Here is a 22,073-nt window from a genome sequence, read left to right on the forward strand (position 1 = left end):
GGCTCCCACCCTAAAACACATAACTCCCTCGACCCCGCAACTCTCCAGCCATCACCCCATCTGCTCCCGACCGTTCTCACCCAAGCTCCCTCAACGAGTTGGTTTTACCCGCTGCCTCTATTTCTTCTTCTGCTCCCTCCTTGACCTTCTATCGCAAATGCCCTCTCAGAGGTCATCACCAAGTAGCTCCGCTGCCGGGTCTAACGGCGTCTACTCCATCTTAATACCTTCTCAGCCTCTCAAAGCAGCTGTGGACCCTGGGGACCACCCCCTTCTCCTGGAAACGCTACCTAGCCGTGGTTTCTCTGACAATCCTCTCCTCATTCTCCTCCTACCCCTCTCTGACTGCTCCATCGAGGTCTCTTTCGCTGGCTTTTCCTTTACTTCCCACTCCCCCTCATCAATCAAGTAAATCAACTGATTTTCCTGAGAACTTTGTATAAAATACTGGACTGATTGCTTGGGAGAGTTCCAGTCAGTGGGGTAGATACAGAAACAGCTGGTAGTACGGTGCTCCGCGCACAGTGAGCACTCATGAGAAGCAGGGTGGCCTAGTGGATAGAGCCTGGACCTGGGAGTCAGGAGGTCATGGGCTCTAAACCCGGCTCTGCCACTTGTCTGCTGTGTGGCCTTGGGCAAATCACTTCACTTCTCTGGACCTCAGTTCCCTTCTCTGTAAAATGGGGATTGAGACGATGAGCGCCACGTGGGGCAGGGACGGTGTCCAACCTGATGACCGTCTACCCCGTGTTTAGAACAGTGCCTGGCACGTAGGAAGCGCTTAACCACTACCATCATCATTATTATTAGTAGTAGTAATAATAATAACAAATCCCACCGATTGATTGGGATCCCCCTCGGGGCCCTCACCTTCAGCTTCTTGGACTCCTTGTCCTGCTGGGGGGCGGGGGCCACGGGCTGGACGCCTCCGCTGGTCACGGTCTTGAGCCTCTCCAGGCCGCTGCTCAGGGCGGTGGTCAGACTGGAGCGGTGCTGCTTCTTCTCGCCGCCGCCGTCCGAGGGGGTCGCGCTGATGGGCTTCACGGGGTGAGGGCTGTGGGGACGGGACGGGTCGGTCAACCCCCCCGGGTGGCTCAGGTCTCGAGGGGGAGGCTCCCTCCTCCCCCTCACCCCACCCCTTCTCACCAGCCCCTTCTCCTCAGGGACTCAGGGGAGGAAGGGAAACTCCAATCCATTTCCGCATTCCCCGAGGAAGCGGGCTTAAACCGCGGCGGAAGGGAGTCAGGCTGGACTCGGGGAAAAACTTCTTGACCGTGGAGGAGACTGGCCACCAGAACAGATAAGTTAGATGGTGATGGATAAGCTAGACCTTCACCTGACTAGAGAGGACTTGGTAGGGATCTCCCGGGACTCCCGGTTGCTCACACGGTTTCAGATTCCCTGGGGGTGTCCTCTCTCCAGCTCCCCGGCCCCCAAACATCGGTAACGAGGAGGAGCTGGGGGGCAGCACCGAATCCGGGGGCTCAGCCTACACCCCACCCTCCCGCCACCAGACCCTTCTTTCTCTCACGACGTCCAGTACGCTCAACCCTCACACCGCAACTCTTGGCCTTGACAGAGCTCTCTGTTCCTTCACACTCCAGCAGCAGTGCTCACCTAGAACGGATCCCTGGACCCGGGCCCTCCATAGGCCCCACCCCTGCTCCCCTCTGCCATCCTCTCCCGCTCCGTCACGTCACCCTCCAGGAAGTCCTCCTTGATTCACCCCCCTTCACTCACTCTCCACCCCACCGGCACCTTCCGTGACCCCCCCCCCCCCCCACCTCACATCGGCGGGGTCCGTCCCATTGTGTACTTGAGGGGGAGTCAAGTGCCGGGTCCCCAAGGGTACCATGGTGGGGGCTACGCCCCCTGCCCCTGCAGTGACCGAACTGGCCCCGCTCCGTCCACTAAGCGCTCAGTACAGTGCTCTGCACACAGTGAGCGCTCAATAAATGCGATCGAGTGAATGAACGTTACCCAAGTCAAGATGGAAGGATGGTGGGGGTCCCTCAGCCTGCCCACCCAAGCCCACCAGACTCATTCCCCTCCCGGGCCGCTCCTCAATGCCCTTCCCGACACCCGCACCGGCGCTCTTTCAAAATGGCTGACAAACTGCCAAGCCTCAGCCCGCCAGGAGACCCTCCTGTCCCATCCCCAGTGACAGAGTTCAAGAGGAGGGGAGGGAGATGCTCATCCAGCCAGAGGACCACTGGGCCCAAATCCTTTCCTCCTCCCAACCCCACAGCTCCCGGGGCTTCACGCCCTTCCTTTCCGCTCTGAACGGAAGCAGCGTGGCCTAGTGGGCTAGAGCATGGGCCCGGGAGAGTCCGAAGGACCCGGGGTCTAATCCAAGTTCTTCCTCTTGTCTCATTTATGTCCCTCCTATTGCAGGATGAGCTTGATTCCCCAAGCTTCACCGAGCTCCTCTCCCTCCTCTCCGGAGTCAAGTAAGCAGCGTGGTTTAGTGGCCGGAGCACGGGCTTGGGAGTCAAAGAGGACGTGGGTTCTAATCCCGGCCTGGGGGGGCCTGAGGAAGCCCGGATAACCGGAGGCTGCGGATAATCCAAAAAGCTCCTTTGAGCCCGAAGCCTCGGCCCGGGCCTATCGCCATCCTAGCTCAGGGGATGACTAAAGATGGTCCGTCTCCACGTCTCATGAGCCAGGGAGGGTTAAGGCGGCTAGGGGCGAGAGGGAGGAACGGACGCGGGCCCACTCCCAGCCAAGATCTCTGTGGCCTTGGCCTAGCCAGTTCCCGCCCCCTTCCAGCTATCCTATCTCAACCTTTCCACATCTGTCTCCGATGGTTCCCGTGGCCCTTTAGAAAAAAATAAAAATCATCATCATGGTATTTGTTAAGCACACTTACTACGTGCCAAGCACTGTACTAGGCCCTGGGGTGGATACGAGCAAATCAGATTGGACCCGATCCCTGTCTCGTGCGGGGCTCACAGTCTCCATCCCCATTTTCCAGATGAAGGAACTGGCGCCCGGAGAAGCAAAGTGAATCGCCCAAGGCCACGCAGCGGACAAGCGGCAGAGCCGGGATTAGAACCCATGACCCTCTGCCTCCCAGGCCCGGGTTCTAGCCACTAAACCATGCTGCTTCGCTTAAGGCCGACCAACCGTCGGCCAGACGTTCCCCCAGTCTCCATAACGGTCTCCCCAAACCCCATCCTCTGTCCTGCCGCCCCACGGCCCGGGCCCGCCCTTGGTAAAGGAGCCCAAGAATCCCAGAGGCCGAATAAGGCATCTGATCCACCCCTCTCCCTCCGTCCGATATAGGCCTAGCCCACTCGGTGCCAAAGAGTGGCATCCTGGCAGCGTGGCTCAGTGGAAAGAGGCCGGGCTTGGGAGTCAGAGGTCGTGGGTTCTAATCCCGGCTCCGTCCCTTGTCAGCTGTGTGACTCTGGGCCAAGTCGCTCCACTTCTCTGTTCCTCCGTTACCTCATCTGGCAAATGGGGATTAAGACTGGGAGCCCCACGTGGGACAACCTGATGGCCCTGTATCTATCCCAGTGCTTGGCACATAGTAAGCACTTAAATACCATCATTATGTTTAGACTGTGAGCCCGTTGTCGGGCAGAGATGGTCTCTGTTGCCGAACTGTACATTCCAAGCGCTTAGTACAGTGCTCTGCAAGTAGTAAGTGCTGAATAAATACGATTGACTGATTGATTGATCCTGCTAGAGAAGCAGCGTGACTTAGTGGAAAGAGCCCGGGCTTGGGAGTCAGAGGTCATGGGTTCTAATCCCAGCACCACCACTTGTCAGCTGGGTGACTTTGGGCAGGTTGCTTCACTTCTCTGTGCCTCCGGAAAATGGGGTTTGAGACTGGGAGCCCCACATGGGACAACCTGATGACCTTGTAGCCCCCAGCGCTTAGAACAGTGCTCGGCACAGAGTAAACACTTAACAAATATCATCATCATTAGTACACTGGAGTGAAAGCTCTCCAAGATGTGACCCCGCCATCCCTCGCCGCCCAACACTTGCTGGGTTTATTCCGGGGCTGAGGTCTGGGGAGAGTCTGGAAGTTCTTCCTATTATCTAGCCTGGCTCTCACTTGCTGCAGTCTGCCTAGGGACACAGAGCCCTCACATTCTTTCCTTCATTCAATAGCATTTATTGAGCACTTACTATGAGCAGAGCACTGTACTAAGCACTTGGAATGTACAATTCGGCAACAGATGGCTGCCAGGCTGGACGTGGCCCCCCGGGGAGTCCTCTGGAGACTACGTGGCCCAGTCCCAACAGGTTGAGTGGCCCAGAATGGCCACTGGTCCTGCTATCACCACACCACCCCCTGAGGGCCATGGGCTGGGAGATAATGACAGTATTTGTTAAGCGCTTACTACGTGCCCGAGCACTGTTCTAAACGCTGGGAGAGATAACGGGGTTATCAGGTCGTCCCACCCGGGGCTCACAGATGTTCCGGAAAGCCCGGCCAGCCCTCGGTGGAAAATGGCAGCCGCCCCCGGGGCCCAGAAGAAAAGGGAAAGCAGCATGGCCTACTGGGTAGAGCGAGGGCCTGGGAGTCAGAAGGACCTGGGTTCTAATCTCGGCTTCCGCCACGTGTCTGCTGTGTGACCTTGGGCTCGTCGCTTTACCTCTCTGGGCCTCAGTTGCGACATCCGTAAAATGGGGATGGGGACTGGGTCCAACCCGATTTGCTTATCTCCACCCCAGCGCTCAGTACAGCGCCTGGCACATAGTAAGCTCTTTACAAATACCACCCTTATTAGAAGGGCTTGCAGCATGCTGTCCTCAGGGACGCCCTCCCAGACCGTCACCTCGATATAGCCCTCATCCTCTCACGGGGGCTGATGGCTAGCCGAGACCTGCCACGCAGTCCATCTGTGAACCGTCACCCTCCGGTCAACAAAAGCCCCTGAAAGGATGCCGCGGAAATACTGGGCCTCGGGCCGAGCGGAGGTTGGCACGTGGCGTCCCCATCTACGCCCCCGGCCCCGGTCATGGCTGGATCTGTCAGGGCACCTGCCTCGTCTCCCCTCTCGGATCGGTGGCGCGGCGAGGGCGGGGTCCCGGGGACCCCTAGCATCGGGCCCGGAGCTCATCTCAGACTGTTCCTGATAGGGGAGGTCACCTCCCCACCTGACAGGAGAGATGCCAACATGAAAACCCCAGGCCTGGCCCGCTCCTGCCGGGCCCAACTTCCTCTCCTCTATCTCGCCGCCGACCTCTTACCCACCTCTTGCCTCTGGCCTGGAAACGCCCTCCCTCCTCAAATCCGACAATCCTCTCCCGCCGCTTCAAGGCTTTATTGAAGGCCCGTCCCCTCCGAGAGGGCTTCCTTTCCCTTCTCCCACTCCCTTCTACGTCACCCTGACCTGCTCCCCTTCTTCGTCGCCCCCCCATCCCGGCCCCGAAGCCCTTAAGTCCGTATCTGTCATTCGTTTACATATATTAATGCCGGTCTCCCCCTCTAGACTGTCAGCTGGTTCTGGGCAGCGACTGTGTCTGTTTCTTGTTCATTCATTCGATCGATTTATTGAGCGCTCACTGTGTGCAGAGCATTGTCCTAAGCGCTTGGTTGTATTGTGCTCAGTATAGGGTTCTGCCCACGGTAAGGGCTCAATAAATGGCACTGACTGACTCTCCTACCCGCTCAATGCCCAAGGAGGAAACTGACAGTCCAGGAAGCATGTGGACTAAGCCAGAGATCTCTCTCCATCTCTCAGCACCCAGCTAAGCTTGGAGACAGTGAGGCTAGAAGGGGGCGGGAGGCCTCGGCCCCCTCCGACCGACCCACCGAGCGGCCCTCTCACACCCCGCGGGTTGTCTCACCTGCTCACCGGCTGCAGAGAACTCCGCTCAGCCCGTCGTGTCTCCTGGGGCAGAAGCGTGAGCCTGGGTCCCCCCGCCCCGCCGGCCTGCAGCAAAGGGGCCTCGGAAGGGGCCTCGGGGGGCCCCTCGACGGGAGACGGGAACCCAAAGGGGTCGGGGTCCGTGGTCTCCGGGAAGGGGGTGGAGAAGGCCAGGGGCCAGGTGGCATGCAGAGAAAGCAGGTCATCGCCCGGCTCCTCGGGCTCAGCGAGGGGAGGGGAAGGCGAAGGGGAGGAGGGGAGGGGGGGAGGGGAGGTCTGGGAAGGGAGGGGGCTGATGGCTCTCACTCGGGGGGGCGCCCCCTCCCCTGGGGAGTCCAGCTCTGCCAGAAAGGGGTTCCGGGGGCTCGGAGGGACCGGGCACCTGAGGGTCACAAAGGGATTTTGGCCGCCCAGGGCCTCCCGGGGCTCGCCCGGCCTCCGGTCCTCCGGCTTGGGGGAGCCGGTTATCTCGTCGCTCCCGCCGGGGTTGAACTCCTCCGGGGCCGTCCAGAACAGCACCTCCGAAGGTGGCGTCCGACCCCCCGGACTCTCGGGCCCGGCCTCCGCCCGGCCCACCGGACTCTCGGGCCCCGGGGCGGGCACGACTCGCGCCCGGCCCGCCGGCTCCAGCTCCGTGGCAGGTTCCCCGGTCCCGGCAGGCGCGAGGTGGTCCCGGGGGGTCCGTCCCGCCCGCGGCTCCTGTCCTTCTCTTGCTTCCGTCCCCTCCTGACCCGAGCGCCCTTCCACGGCCCCCGGGAAGACATCTTCCAGGTTCACTGAGGTCAACTCTGCTCCTTCTTGTTGCCGATGGTTCCGCTGCTGTTCCTCCTCCTCTTCCTTCTCCTCTTCCTCCTCCTCCTCCTCCGGGCAGGATTCAGCGGCAGAGAAAAGTCGGGGAGGCTTGGGCGGGGGTGGCCCCACGGTCGGCTCCGGGTGGGCCGCCTCGCGGCCCTCAGCCTCGGCCGGGACTTGGAGGCACCGCCCGCTCAGGGAAGCCAACGGCACCGGGCCGGGAGCTTTCTCGGCCGCCGCTGGGGACGGGGGCGACTCTGGGACTTGGCTGGGCAGCGTGGTGTCCAGAAGGACCGACTCAACTCCGGGCGCCTCCGGGTCCGCTCCCGGTCTCTGGGCCCTGCCGGGGTCCGGAGAGGGGGTCTCGGCAACTTCCACGAAGCGGGAGAAGGCGGCGACGTTACACGGGGGGCGTGGGGCGGCGCCCGCATTGAGCGTTTCGAAGAAGCAGCTTTCGGGCAGTTCCGCCGGGGTGCCCCCCGCCTCGACGGGCGCTTCCTCTCCTCCGGTCTCGAGGGCAGAGGTCGACGGGGCGGGCAGTGGGGCCCCGGTCCGCAGCCTGACGGACAAGGCCGAGGGCCCGCCGGACCCCGGCGGCTCTGGAGACACGGGGCCGGAGGGCTCGCCGGCCGGCATGTCCCCCTGGCTGCCCCCCGGGCCCGGGCTGGACGGGGGGCCCGGGCACGGCTTCGCGCCTGCCGATTCCGAGTCCGCGTGGACCCCCCGGGCCGTCCCGGAGTCGGCCTCCTCTTGACCGGCGGCGTCCGCCCCGGCCCCCGGCCTGTGGGCGGCGAAGAGGTCGAAGGCGGCGTCCCGCTGGGGCGGGGGGCTTTCGGGGGCGGGGGGCCCTGGAGAGGGGGGGACGTCGGCAGAGGCCTCGGGGGGGGTGGCCGGCGGCGAGGCCGAGACACTGGGGAGAGAGCGAGCAGGTGAAGGAGAATTTAGTCGTCGGCCGGCCGCGAGCTCCTCGAAAAAGGGATTTCTCTGCAGGGAACTGAAGAACGGGTTGGTGGGAGGCAAGCAGCGGGGCGCGGGGCCGCCCGCCCCGGAAAGCCGAGCGCGGGGCATGCTAGCGGCGGCGGCCGGGGGAGGGAGGGCAGTGCCAGGAGTACCCAGGGAGGCCAGCTCGAGGAAGCGGGAAGGAAAGCGACAGGCAGGAGCAGCAGCGGCGGAGAGAGATTCTACCTGAGGAGACACTTCCGGGCTGTGGAGGGAAGACAAGGTGAGCCCCCCTGCTCAGCACCCCCACAAACCCCCCACACGCAACCTGTCTGCCGTGTGGCCATGGCAGGTCACTTCATTGGGCCTCAGTTCCCTCATCGGTAAAATGGGGACCGTGAGCCCCACGTGGGACCACCTGATTCCCTGGGATCCACCCCAGCACTTAGAACAGTGCTTGGCACATAGTAAGCACTTAAATGCCATCATCATCATCGTTATCATGACCACGTTCCCACCTCTTGCAGACACACGCTCTGCTGACTTAGTCATCCCCCGTCCTCACACACTTCTTCGGTTTTTTAAGTGATAGCCGTTAAGCGCTTATTGGGTGACAGGCACCGTACTAAGCGCTGGGCATCAGATGCAAGATCATCAGGTTGGGTCATCGGTCTACGTCAGGGCAGGTTGGATCCTTGTCTACGTCCCACATGGGGGTCACGGTCTTAATCCCCCTGTTAGAGATGAGGTAACGGGCTCAGAGAAGTGAAGTGACTTGCCCAAGGTCACACCACAGACAGGCGGTGGAGCCGGCATTATAATAATAACAATAATGACGGTACTTGTCAAGTGCTTACTATGTGCCAAGCACTGTTCTAAGAGCTGAGGTAGGTACACAGTCCCTGTCCCACATGGGGCTCACCCTTGAGAAGCAGCATGGCTTAGTGGACAGAGCCCAGGCCTGGGAGTCAGAAGGTCATGGGTTCTAATCCCGGCTCCGCCCCTTGTCGGCTGTGAGTCCCACACGGGTCAGGGACTTCGTGTCCAACTCGATTTGCTTGTATCCATCCCAGTGCTTAGTACAGTGCCTGGCACAGAGTAAGCCCTTAACGAATGCCATCATCATCATCGTCGTTAATCCCCACTTTCCAGCTGAGGCAACTGAGGCCCAGAGAAGTTATGTGACTTTCCAAGGTCACAGAGCAGACACGTGGCGGAGCCGGGATTAGAACCCGGGTCCTTCTGATTCCCAGGCCCGGGCTCTGGCCACTAGACCACGCTGCTTATCTTCTCCTTACGCAGACCCCCAACACCTGCACACAATCACACCAAATATACCTACCTTGACATATACACTTGCAGACAGGCCTGCAAAATCTCTCTCTCTCTCACATCCCAGGACCCTCCTGCAGCCACACCCCTCTTCTCCCAGCTCAGTCTCCTTGGTTCCACTCCGGCTGCCTGGAGGAGGCCACTGCACTCATTCATTGTCGTATTTATTGAGCGCTTACTATGTGCAAAACACGCTAAGCGCTTCAGCTTCCCTCACCCACCTCTGAGCCTTGGCCAACTCTTTGGCCTGAAACAGCCTCCCACCCAAGCCCGCCTCCTCCGAGGAGCCTGCTCAGATCCCCCTGCCCTCCGACCCGTGAGGGCCGCCCACGACCCCCTGCTCCCCGCCCCGTCGGGGCTGTGTCCACGCGGACGGGGACCGCCAGTGTGTCCGTCCTGTGTCCCCCCCGACTCCGCCGGGGCCTCCCGAGGGCGGGACCATCCCTGATATTTATTCGCATTTATCGAGCGCTTGCTGTGTGCGGAGCGCTGTACTAAGCACTCGGGGGAGTACAACAATAAAGAGTGACATTCCCTGCCCACAACGAGCTCGCAGTCTAGAGCAGGGGAGACAGGCATCAGTGCAAATAAATAAAGTGACAGATGTGGACCTAAGTGCTGTGGGGTTGGGAGGAGGGGGAGAGCAAAGGGAGCCAAGCAGTCAGGGCGACGCAGAGGGAGGGGGAGATGAGGAAAAGTGGGGCTTAGTCTGGGAAGGCTTCTTGGGGGAGATGGGCCTTCGATAAGGCTTTGAAGCGGGGGAGAGTCATTGTCTGCTGGATTAGAGGAGGGAGGGCGTTCCAGGCCAGAGGCAGGACGTGGGCCAGGGGTCGGTAGCGAGACAGGCAAGATGGAGGCCCAGTGAGGAGGTTAGCAGAGGCAGAGGAGCGGAGTGTGCGGGCTGGGCTGGAGGAGGAGAGAAGGGAGGGGAGGTAGGAGGGGGCAAGGTGGTGGACTGCTTTAAAGCCAATGGAGAGGAGTTTTTGTTTGATACAGAGGCGGATGGGCAACCACTGGAGTTTTTGGAGGGGGGGGTGACGTGTCCTGAACGTTTTTGTAGAAAAATGAGAGGGCCGGGTCCCCATCACCTGACCCCAGGCTGCCCTTGGGGCTAGGCAGATCCCCCAAATAGAGGGTCTCGAGAGGGGAGGACTGCCCCTGTTCTCTCAGACAAGTGCCCCCCGGGAGACCTCAGGGCGAGCCAGATCCCAAATCCCAAATCCTCGCCACCCTCACCGCCTTCCGGGGGCCTCGGCTCCACCCAACACCTAACAATAATAACTGTGGTACTTGTTAAGGGCCTACTACGCGCCAAACGCTGTACTAAGCGCTGGGGTGGATCCAAGCAAATGGGGCTGGACGCAGTCCCTGGTCTCCTCGGGGCTCACGATCCCAATCCCCATTTTACAGATGAGGTAACTGCGGCTCAGAGACGTGGGTCACGCAGCAGACAAGTGGTGGAGCGGGGATTAGAACCCAGGTCCTTCTGACTCCCAGGCCCGGGCTCTAGCCACGTGACTGTGCCGCTTCTCAAAAAGTGACTGTTGGAAGTGGGAGAGACCCCCACAGGCCGTGTTCCCACCCCGTTTTCCCCCAACACCCCTCAAATTCTTGCTTCTGAAGAGCCACAGAGGCCGTCCGGGAAGTTCTTCCTCCCGTCCACCCCACGGGGAGGCAGACCCCAGCCCGCGTGTCCTCCAGGCCCCCACGGCCCGGCCCGGCCGGAGACGGGGTGGGACAGGCTTCGGGCCCAGAACGTCAGCCCTGCGCGACCCTCTCCCTCCCGGAACCTCCTGGGAACCCACCCAGGTGGCCGGGTTCAGATCTAAGGAGCCAGCTCGAACCCAGGGCTTTCCCCCAACTGTCCGGGCAGCCACTGGGGGTGGGGTGGAAAGGGACTGCACCCCCCGCCACCCCCACAATCCACACCCACACACCAGTTCCTTTAGCAGGTCCAAAATACCGATGGCCCCACAGATCATAATTCTGGTATTTGTCAAGCGCTTACTATGTGACAGGCACTGTGCTAAGCACTGGGGTGGGTACAAGCTAATCGGGTTGGACACAGTCCTTGTCCCCTGGAGGGCTCACAGTCTCCATCCCCAAAGAAGCAGCGTGGCTCAGTGGAACGAGCCCGGAGTTGGGAGTCAGAGGTTGTGGGTTCTAATCCTGGCTCCGTCACTTAGTTGTGTGACCTCGGGCCAGTCACTTCACTTCTCTGGGCCTCAGTGACCTCATCTTTAAAATGGGGATTAAGACTGTGAGCCCCATGTGGGACAAGCTGATTACCTTGCTTGGCACATAGTAAAGCGCTTAACAAATACCGTTATTATTATTATTATTATTTTATAAGATGAGGTAACTGAGGCCCAGAGAAGCAAAGCGACTTGTCTAAGGCCACACAGCAGACAAGTGGAGGAGTCGGGATTAGAACCCGTGTCCCTCCGACTCCCAGGCCCTTACTCTATCCACTACGCCACTGTCGCCACTGAAGGTTGGGGAAGGGAGGGAGGGTGACAGGGAGAACAAGGAACCAGGCTGAGGCCGGAGTTCGCTGCTCCGCTAATGATGATGATAATAATTGTGGTATTTGTTAAGCGCTTACATGTGCCAGGCACTGTACTAAGCGCTGGGGTGGATCCAAGCAAATCGGGCTGGACGCAGTCCCCGTCCCACATGGGGCTCACGGTCTCAATCCGCATTTTACCGGTGAGGGAACTGAGGCCCAGGGAGGTGAAGCGACTTGCCCAAGGTGGCCCGGCAGACAAACGGCCGAGCCGGGATTAAAACCCAGGTCCTCCTGACTCTCGGGCCCGAGCTCTAGCCACTGGGCCATGCTGCTTCTCTAGCGCGTGGCCCAATCTTGATTCTATTTATCGTGATTATGTTATCTTGTTTTTGTCTGTCTCCCCCCATCAGACTGGGAGCCCGTCACTGAGCAGGGATCGTCTCTATCCACTACCGAATTGTCCAAGCGCTCACTACAGTGCTCTGCACATAATAAGCGCTCAATAAATACTACTGAATGAATGAATGAATCTAGCCGCCTGACAGGAGAGCGAGCCCCAGCCCACATGCCCCTAGGCTACCGTCTCACTCAGCACCCACTCCCCCTTCTCACCGGTGGGCCCGACCGCCCGCGGCGGAGAGCCGGGGGTCCGCGCGGGCGGAAGAGCCGATGCCTCCTCCGCGTCGCGCGAGGCCTCCACCTCCCCGGGGGACGGACACAAACCGTTGGCCCGGCAGCGGAGCCGAGGGTTCCCGGGGGGAGAACGACAGCGGCCCAGCCTCCCCCGCGGATCTGGAGGCTTCCTCCCCCGGAGTCCATCTCGCCCGCCCCCGGAAATCAGCCGTCCCGGTGCCCTTCTCAGGAACCTCCCGTGCCATAATAATAATTATGGTATTTGTTAAGTGCTCATCATGTGCCAGGCACTCTGCTAAGCACTGGGGCGGAGACAGGCCGGTCCCTGTCCCACGTGGGGCTCACGGTCCCAATCCCCATTTTACCGAGGAAGTAACTGAGACCCAGGGAAGTGAAGTGACTTGTTTAAGGTCACGCAGCAGACAAGTGGCCGGGATTAGAACCCATGACCTTCTGACTCCCAGGCCCCTACTCCATCCACTGCAAGGGGTGAGTTAGGTCCCTGACACCTAACTTAAAAACTTCCCGCTGCCCCACAGATCCACCCGCTCAGGGGCGGAGAGCCGGCTCCTCCGGCTTCTCGGGCTGGGGTTCACTCCCGGGAACCCCGAGACGCTTCCTTCCCAAATAGGCCCTACGGGAAGCTCTTATAGGTCATGGGTTCGAATCCAGGCTCCGCCACTTGTCAGCTGTGTGACTGTGGGCAAGTCGCTTAACTTCTCTGAGCCTCAGTTACCTCATCTGTCAAATGGGGATTAAGACCGTGAGCCTCACGTGGGACAACCTGATTACCCTGTATCTACCCCAGTACTTAGAACAGTGCTCTGCACGTAGTAAGCGCTTAACAAATACCAACATTATTTATTAGTTTCCTGGGCCGGCCTGGGGCTCCAGGAGACGATCCGGTCCCTTGGTCCTTTGAGCCGGACTTCCCAAATTCCCCAGCTGCCCTCTTGCCCTGACGAAACCTGAGCATTCCCAATCAAAGAGCGGCTCCTGCACCTGCTCGTTCCGGAAGCCCTTCCTATCCCAATCCTGCCCTCCAAGTCCCAGCCCTCTTTCATTCGATGGTATTTACTGAGCGCTTATTATGCGCAGAGCACTGTACTAAGCGCTTGGAATGTACAATTCGGCAACAGATAGAGACAATCCCTGCTCCCCGACGGTGTCACAGTCCACCCCCACGCTCTGAGAAATTGGCCCCGGTGAGGCCGCGAGGGTAAGCGCTTAGTACGGTGCTCTGCACACAGTAAGCGCTCAATAAATACGACTGAATGAGAGTCCCACAGCAGAAATGCTCCTGCTGGACACGCCCTATGCAAGCTGCAAACCCTGGACAGGCCATCTTGGGACAGACACACACATACACTTGTCGGCTGTGCGACTGCGGGCAAGTCACTTCACTTCTCTGTGCCTCGGTGACCTCATCTGTAAAATGGGGATGAAGACCGTGAGCCTCACGTGGGACAAGCTGATGACCCTGTATCTACCCCAGCACTTAGAACAGTGCTCTGCACATAGTGTAAGCACTTAACAAATAGCAACATTATTATTATTATACAAACACACACAGCTGCTGGGTTTCTCCCTTTTTTTTTTAAATGGCATTTGTTACTACAGTGCTTACTAGGTGTCAGGCACTGTTCTAAGCGTTGGAGTGGATACAAGCAAATCGAGCTGGTCCCAATCCCCGTCCCACATGGGGCTCGCAGTCTTCACCACCCCCCATCTGACAGATGAGGGAACCGAGACCCAGAGAAGTGAAGTGACTCACCCAGGGTCACGCGGCAGACGAGCCGGGATTAGAACCCAGGTCCTTCTGACTCTCGGGCCCGGGCTCTACCCTCTAGGCCACGCTGCTTCTCCCCAGGTTATGTCTGGGCCAGAAGACATGGGGGGGGTCTTCCCGGCCCCTTCCCCCATCTCCACCGACCTCTCCCCCGGGGCTGCCGCTCGGTTCGGCTGGTAGCCGCTAGAGAGACCCTACAGCCCAAATCAATCATACTTATTGAGCGCTTACTGGGTGCGGACCACTGTACTAAGCGCTTGGAAAGTACAATTCGGCAACAGATAGAGACAATCCCTACCCAACAACGGGCTCACAGTCTAAGCCCGTCAAAGGGCAGGGACTGTCTCTGTTACCGATTTGTACATTCCAAGTGCTTAGTACAGTGCTCTGCACAGTGTAAGCGCTCAATAAATACTATTGAATGAATAGAAGGGGGAGACACTGTGGGGAGAGAACGTGCCTTCTGTCCCCATCCTGTCTTCTCCCTACTTCTCCTCATCAACAATATTTACTGAGTGCCTTATGTGTGCAGAACACTGTACTAAGCACTTGGAAAAGTACAACAGAGGTAAAAAAAACCACAACCCAACAAAATGTGACTCCCTCCCTCAAAGGGCAAACAGACACGAAGCAATTTACAGACAGAAGAAAAAAAAAGGTGAATAAGTATCTAATAGGAGGATATGAAAATCACTACGTACAGAAAGGCCCTGCGGGGAGCGAGAGTAACTAAATGGGTTTTGCAACGCGAAAAAATGAGGGATGTACTTTAAACGCATTATTACTCGCTTGCGCTTTAGTTTACCAAAGAATCTATATGCTCACTGTGCACAGACGACATGTCTACCAATTGTTCTGAAACAGCGGGGTGCAGCGGTTGGAGCATGGTCCTGGGAGTCAGAAGGTTATGAGTTCTAATTCCGACTCTGCCATTTGTCAGCTGTGCGACTGTGGGCAAGTCACCTCACTTCTCTGTGCCTCAGTGACCTCATCTGTAAAATGGGGATTAACTGTGAGCCTCACGTGGGACAACATGATGAGCCCGTATCTACCCCAAGCGCTTAGAACAGTGCTCTGCACACAGTAAGCACTTAACAATTACCAATATTATTATTATTATTATTCACTTCTCTGGGGCTTCAGTTCCCTCATCTGGAAAATGGGGATTGAAACTGTGAGCCCCTAGGTGGGGAAGGAACTGGCTCCATCCCGATTTCCTTGTGCTTAAGCAGCGTGGCTCAGTGGAAAGAGCCCGGGTTTAGGAGTCAGGGGTCATGGGTTCTAAGCCCGGCTCCGCCACCTGTCAGATTTGTGACTTTGGGACAGTCACTTAACTTCTCAGTGCCTCAGTTTCCTCATCTGGAAAATGGGGATTAAGACTGTGAGCCTCACGTGGGACAACCTGATTGCCCTGTATCTACCCCAGGGCTTAGAACAGCGATCGGCACAGAGTAAGGGCTTAATAAATACCAACATTATTATTATTATTACAGGGCCTGTCACACAGTAAGTGCGTAACAAATACCATAATTATTATTATTACACTCAGAAGCACTTAGTACAGCACTCTGCACACACTGTGGGGAGGGAATGTCTGTTCAGTTTATGCTCCCAAACGCTTAGTACAGTGCTCTGCTCACGGTCAGCACTCAATACGATGGAATGGTGCCTGTTTATTGTTGCACTTTACTCTCCCAAGTGCTTAGTACAGTGCTCTGCACACAGTAAACGCTCAATAAATATCACTGATGGATCGAATGAAGAGTCAATCTCGGCGGCAACACTTTATGCTCCTCGAGAGCAGGGTCAGCTCTTCTAATTCTACTTTCCCACGCACTTTAGAGTTCAGTGCTCGGCACACAGTGGGGGCTCAATAAATATGGGCCGATGATAATAATAATAATGAGGGTGGTATTTGTTAAACGCTTACTATGTGCCAAGCACTGTACCGAGCGCTGGGGTGGATACAGGCAAGTTAGGTTGGACACAGTCCCTGTCCCACGTGGGGCCCACAGGTTTAATCCCCATTTTACTGATGAGGGAACTGAGGCATAGAAAAGTGAAGCGACTTCCCCCCAAATCACACAGCAGACGTGTGGCAGAGGCGGGATTAGAACCCATGACCTTCTGACTGCCAGGCCCGGGCTCTATGCGGTGGAGGTTGACGGGGGCATGACCTGAGGAGAAGAAAAATTAAATTGGGGAAGGTCTCGTGGATGAGGTGGGACTTCAAAAGGGCACTGAAGTTGGGGGTCTGGCGGATTTGAAGGGGAAACTCCCAGGCGGGAGGAAGGATGTGAGTCAGGAATCAGAGTCTGGAGAAATGAAAGCGAGGCGCGGTGAGTAGCCGCGCCTGAGACGAAATAAAAAGCACGAGCTGGAGTGTGGTGGGGGCTGAGAGTGGACCGGAGGGGAGAGAGAGGGCTAACCGAGTGCCTGGAAGCCAATATTTGGGAGTTTCTTGCGTAATTGGGAAAGGAATGAGCAGTCACCAAAGATTTTTGAGAAGTGGGAAACACGATGTCTTCGGAAAATGACCCGGGCAGCAGAGCGAAAGATGAGCCGGAAAGGGGAGCGCCTGGAGATGGGGAAAAAGGTTGATCGAGTAGCCATGCACTGAGCACTTGGGAGAGGACAATGGAACAGACAAGCAGCGTGGCGTGGCGGATAGAGCAGGGGCTTGGGAGACAAAAGGATGGGGGTTCTAATTCCCGCTCTGCCATTCGTCTACCGAGTGACCTTAGATAAGTCACTTCACTGGGCCTGAACTGTACTTTCCGAGCGCTTAGTAGAGTGCTCTGCACACGGTAAGTGCTCAGTAAGTACGACTGAATGAATGAATGGGCCTCAGTTACCTCACTGTGAAATGGGGATTGAGACGGCGAGCCCCGCGTGGGACAGGGGCTGCGTCCAAACCGATTTGCGGTACCAACCCCAGCGCTTAGTACAGTGCCAGGCACACAGTTAGCGCTTAACAAACACCAGAATTACTCAGTATTTTGACAGGAAGTAGCCAGGCTTCAAAGGCAGACAGGCTGAGGAGGTGAGCAAGGGGAAAGACAGGGTGGTTTGAGAGGGGTCGACCCCCGCTTCCCATGACACGGTGTTATCGGCGAGCTCGGTCCGGATACCGTGAGCTGCTGCTGCCGCCCCGGGGGTCCCCGTTCAGTGAACTCCAACTGCACCCCCGCCTGCCCTGGGGGGAGGGATGGAGCCGGGCATCATGGCTGCTGGAGGGGGGGACAAGGGGCAAATAGCACTCACCGCCCCCCGAAACACACACAGAGACACTGGGTGAGCCTTCCCCAGACTAAGCCCCACTTTTCCTCATCTCCCCCTCCCTTCTGCATCACCCTGACTTGCTCCTTTTGTTCTCCTCCCGGGCCCAGCCCCGCACCACTTATGTCTAGATCTGTCATTTATTCCTTTCTATTCATGTCCGTCTCCCCTACCTCTAGACTGTGATCCCGATTTGGCACTGTTTATTTGTGTATTGTACTCTCCCAAGTGCTCTCAGCGCTTAATAAATACGATTGAATGAACGAATGAACCTATTCCTCCTCTGCCTGCTGACTTCCCTCACCTGGCCTCCCAGCCAAGGGCAGGGGAAACTCACCGATTCCTCACTGCTCGGTCAATCGCTCGCATTTATAGAGGGCTTACTATGTGCAGGGCACATACCACAGTCCCCCTCACCACCAGCCTTGGAGCCGGACTGGACCTCCCCGTAGCCTCCCGCCGGTGGCCCGGAGGTCACATATTCACCCGCGTGCTTTGGTTGGGTGCCTTGCACGAAATACAGGGTTGATAAATACGACCGAATGAATGCTACCCGGCAGCCACAGAGCTCCATGGTGGTCTCCCCCAAAAGCTCCCCCGGGTCCGGTGAACTGGGGCCCATCGTATGAAGCAAAAATTCTTCCCTCTTGGCTTCCAAGCTGTCCAACCCCTCGCCCCCTCCTACCTCCCCTCCCTTCTCTCCTCTTCCGGCCCAGCCGGCACACTCCGCTCTTCTGCCGCCGCTCACCTCCTCACTGGGCCTCCTTCTCGCCCATGCATATATCTGTAATTCTATAAATTTATATTGATGCCTGTCTACTTGTTTTGCTTTGTATTCTTGTCTGGCTCCCCCCCTTATAGATTGTGAGCCCGTTGTTGGGTAGGGATCGTCTCTATCTGTTGCCGATTTGTACTTTCCGAGCGCTTAGTACAGTGCTCTGCACACAGTAAGTGCTAAAGAAATACAATTTGAATGAATGAATGAATGAATGAATGAATGAACGGGGGCATTAGTGGATAGAGCCCAGACCTGGGAGTCAGAGGACCTGGGTTCCGATTCTGACTCCGCCCCATGTCTGCTGTGTGACCTCGGGTAAGTCACTCACTTCTCTGGGCCTCAGTTACCTTATCTGGAAAATGGGGATAAGCGTGCGAGCCCCATGTGGGACGGGGACTCTGCCCAACCTGATTAACCTGAATCTACCCTAGCACTTAGAAGAGTACTTGGCACATAATAAGCACATAATAATAAATGCCATTATCATTATTATTATTATTATCCCCCTCAGACCTGTCCGAACTGACTCTGAATCCTTCTGGGACACGTGCCCCCCTCATCCTGAGGTAACAGCCTCCATCAATCGATCATCTTTATCGAGGCGCTTACTATGTCCAGAGCACTGTACTAAGTGCTTGCGACGGTTCACTACAACAGAATTGGCAGACGCGTTCCCTGCCCGTAACGAGCCGTAGCCGGGGGGGCTTCGGGAGGCCTCTGGGGGACGGGGAGAAGTCAGGGTGCCAGGTAGCACCCCCCAAAAGGCCCCAGGCCCTACCCTGGAGGAAGCTGGCTTGTCCCGGGGCCTCGCAGACGCAGAGCAGCGGGCTGACGCCGGGGAGGGAGGGAGGGAGGGAGGGAGGTGGGCTGGCAGGAGGACCCCGACAGCCAGAGGTCCTTAGAGACAGAATCTAGGGGGGGTGGTCCCTAGCCCCTGGGGGAGGGCGAGCTGGGTCCCAGCGGGCGCTAGAACCAAGCAGGCTTGACCCACTAGCCCTCCCAAACTCACCGCGAGACCCCGCACCCGGAATCGCCGATCCCTCCCGCGACAGCACGGACGCCCGGCTCACCTGGGTTTCTGGCCCGGCTCCTTGGCGTCCCGGGATCCGAACCAGCCGCCCTTGCCCCGGTCGTCGGCGCCCGCGGGGTTCTGGGGCGACGGCTTGTCCCCGGGGCCCCTGGGGCCCGGCTCGCTCCTGACGCCCCCGTGGTGGTGATGGAGGAACAGGCCCGGCCTGGTCTTCTTCTCCTCTCTGCGCGCATCCTCGCGCTCGCCGAAGACCAGGGGTGTGGCGATCTGCACCGGCTTGCCCTCCGCCCGCCTCTCCCCCTCCCCGCCGCCGCCTTCCTCCTCCCGGGCGCGCCCCCCGGGGCCGGCCGGCCGGGGTGACGCCGCGGCGTCCGCCGGCCCGGCCCCGAAGCCCCCCGCCCCACCCCACGGGGGCCCCTCCGCCTTGGCCGAAGCGGGCCGGGGGCCGGGGCCGTCCTGGGCGCCGCGCGGGGCGAGGTTCTGGAGGGAGCCGGAGAGCGGGAAGGGGCGGTGGGCGGCGGGGCGCGGCTCCTCGTTATACACGTGGCTCCCGTTGACGCACAGAGAGGACCGCGAGACGGGGTCGTTCTTGGCCTTGAGGTCGTGGACGGCCCGGGGCAGGGCGACGGTCACCTGGCTCGCCTCGTCGCTGAACGCCCGCTTGTGGGTCAGGGTCTTGGGCAAGGACACCGCCTCCCGGCCTGGGACGGAAACCGGGGTTCAGATGTTATTATTATTAATCTCCGTGTATCTACCCCAGCGCTTAGTACAGTGCCTAGCACATAGTAAGCGCTTAACAAATACTATTAGAGCTTGAGTGGCACAGATGGGAGTCAGGGTCCAACTGGGCAGGGAGGGTCTACCCATGGCAGGGGTGGGTTGGGGATTCCTTAATAATAATAATGATAATAAAAATAATAATTGTGGCATTTGTTAAGCACTTACTGTGTGCCAGGCACTGTACTAAACGCTGGGGCGGACACGAGCAAATCGGGTCGGACCCAATCCCTGTCCCACGTGGGACTCACAGTCTTCATTCCCCATTTTCCAGATGAGGGAACCGAGGTCCAGAGAAGCGAAGTGACCTGTCCACGGCCACCCAGCTGATAAGTGGCAGATCCGGGATTGGAACCCATGCCCTCCTGACTCCCAGGCCCGGGCTGTACCCGCTACGCCACGCCTCTTGAAGAGGTCGTTCCGCACAGCCCTGCCCCGGGGTTGGGATGGTGCAATCCAGAGGCCAGGGCGACCGGGCTCCCTGGCCCTTCGGTGAGGGGGTCGAGACCCGACCCGGACGTGAGCCAAGTCCGGCAGGAGAAAGGGCTGGAAGAGCCGCGGAGAACCAGCGCAGGAGGGAGGAGGACTAGCCGGGTGGTGAGGGCGGGGGGCGGCGTTTGGACGCATTGCGGCCTGAAGGTGCCACGCTGTTCTCGCCAAAGCTCAGGCCCACGGCAAGGCACCCCTGCCAGCCCAGGGCCGGGGAACGGTAGCCTTGGCGAGCCTGGGCGGCCACAGCCTCCTCCCCAGTCGCGCCTGGGGGCGGTCAGAAAGGGGCAGCAAGCCCAGCAGCAGCTCGTTTCGGGCAGGGAACGTATCTCTTAATTCTGCTGTTTGTACTCGCCCATGTGCAGTGCTCAGCACATAGTAGGTGCTCAGTAAATACCACCGATGGATTAACAGCAGTGCTCTTGAGCCTCCCTCCCCCTCCATTATGGACACTACCTTCCCTCTTCCCCGACCGGGCAGGGATGGTCTCCCTTTATTGCCGTAAGTGTATTTTCCAAGCGCTCAGCACAGGGCTCTGCACACAGTAAGCGCTCAATAAATACGATTGAATGAACGAACCCTCCACCGCCACTGGTTCCCTCAGAGCCAGAGGCGGGGGGTTTCACGGGAAAGCCACATGGGATCTTAGGGTCAGGGCAACTGCTAACGGCCTGGGGTCAGTCAGTCGATCGTATTTACTGAGCGCTTACCGGGTGCAGAGCACTGTGCTAAGCGCTTGGGAGAGGACAATACCACAATAGAACAGACCCCGTCCCCGCCCACAATGAGCATATAGTCTGGGGGGCGGGGAGACAGATGTTAATAGAAATCAGTAAAATTACAGATTCATTCATCATTAGAACCCCCCACTGGCCGAGGCCCAGGAATCCACCGGACCCCATTCCCCACGACTACCAGGCCCCTGTCCCCCAGCTTGAGAAGGAGCATGGTGCAGTGGATAGAACCCGGGCCTGGGAGTCAGGGGGTCATGAGTTCTAATCCCGCCCCCAGCCGGGTGTCTGCTGTGTGACCTTGGGCAAGTCGCTTCACTTCTCTGGGCCTCAGTTACCCCGTCTGTAAAACGGGGATGGAGACCGCGAGCCGCACGTGGGCCAGGGACTGTGTCTGACCCGATCGACCTGTATCCACCCCGGCCTTTAGTACAGTGCTTGGCACATAGTAAGCGCTTAACAAATACCAGTATCGCTATTATGATTATGGTTATTATTCCCTGTTCTCCCTCCTACTTAAGGCAGAGTTCCACGTGGGACAGTGTCTGTGTCCAACCTGATCGATCAGTGCCGTTTATTGAGCACTTACTATGTGCAGAGCACTGTTCTAAGCGCTCGGGAGAGGACAATACAACAGAATTAAGAGACACGTTTCCTGCCCATACTGAGCTCCGAGTCAAGAGGAGGAGACATTAATATGAATAAATAGGTAATTTCTAATATATAACAAAGATAAGTACATAAGGGTTTAATACTATCATTAATAATAATAGCTATTCCCCATAACTCAGCCAACTGTAAGCCTGTGCTTTGGTTTTCATTTTTCTTTTTAAACAATAGTATTTGTTAAGCGCTTACTATGTGTCAGACACTATTCTAAGCGCTGGGGTAGGTACAGGTCAATTAGATCCGACACGGTCCCTGGTCTCGCAGGGGGCTCTCGGTCTAAGTAGAAGGGAGAGAGGACAGGTATCGGATCCCCATTTTCCAGCTGAGGAAACGGAGGCCCAGACGAGTCAAGTGACTCGCCCAAGGCCTTCCAGCAAACAATTAGCAGAGCCGGAATTAGAACCCAGGTCCTCCGACTCCAAGGGCAGCGTGGCTCAGTGGAAAGAGCCCGGGCCTGGGAGTCAGAGATCATGGGATCGAATTCCAGCTCTGCCACTT

General features: G+C 58.2%; 1 protein-coding gene across 1 annotated transcript in view; it reads right to left on the minus strand.

The window, feature by feature from the left end:
• RAB11FIP5 (RAB11 family interacting protein 5) overlaps window positions 1–22,073 on the minus strand; it is a 50,615-nt gene that overhangs the window by 2,604 nt on the left and 25,938 nt on the right. The window contains exons 3-4 of the mRNA XM_029083461.1: window positions 18,950–19,610; window positions 871–1,054 (exon numbers count right to left, since the gene is read on the minus strand). Of these exons, the coding sequence (XP_028939294.1) occupies window positions 871–1,054; window positions 18,950–19,610 (845 nt within the window). The remainder of the gene's footprint in view (window positions 1–870; window positions 1,055–18,949; window positions 19,611–22,073) is intronic.

Source organism: Ornithorhynchus anatinus, chromosome 18 (genome assembly GCF_004115215.2).
Source record: "Ornithorhynchus anatinus isolate Pmale09 chromosome 18, mOrnAna1.pri.v4, whole genome shotgun sequence".
NCBI lineage: Eukaryota > Metazoa > Chordata > Mammalia > Monotremata > Ornithorhynchidae > Ornithorhynchus > Ornithorhynchus anatinus.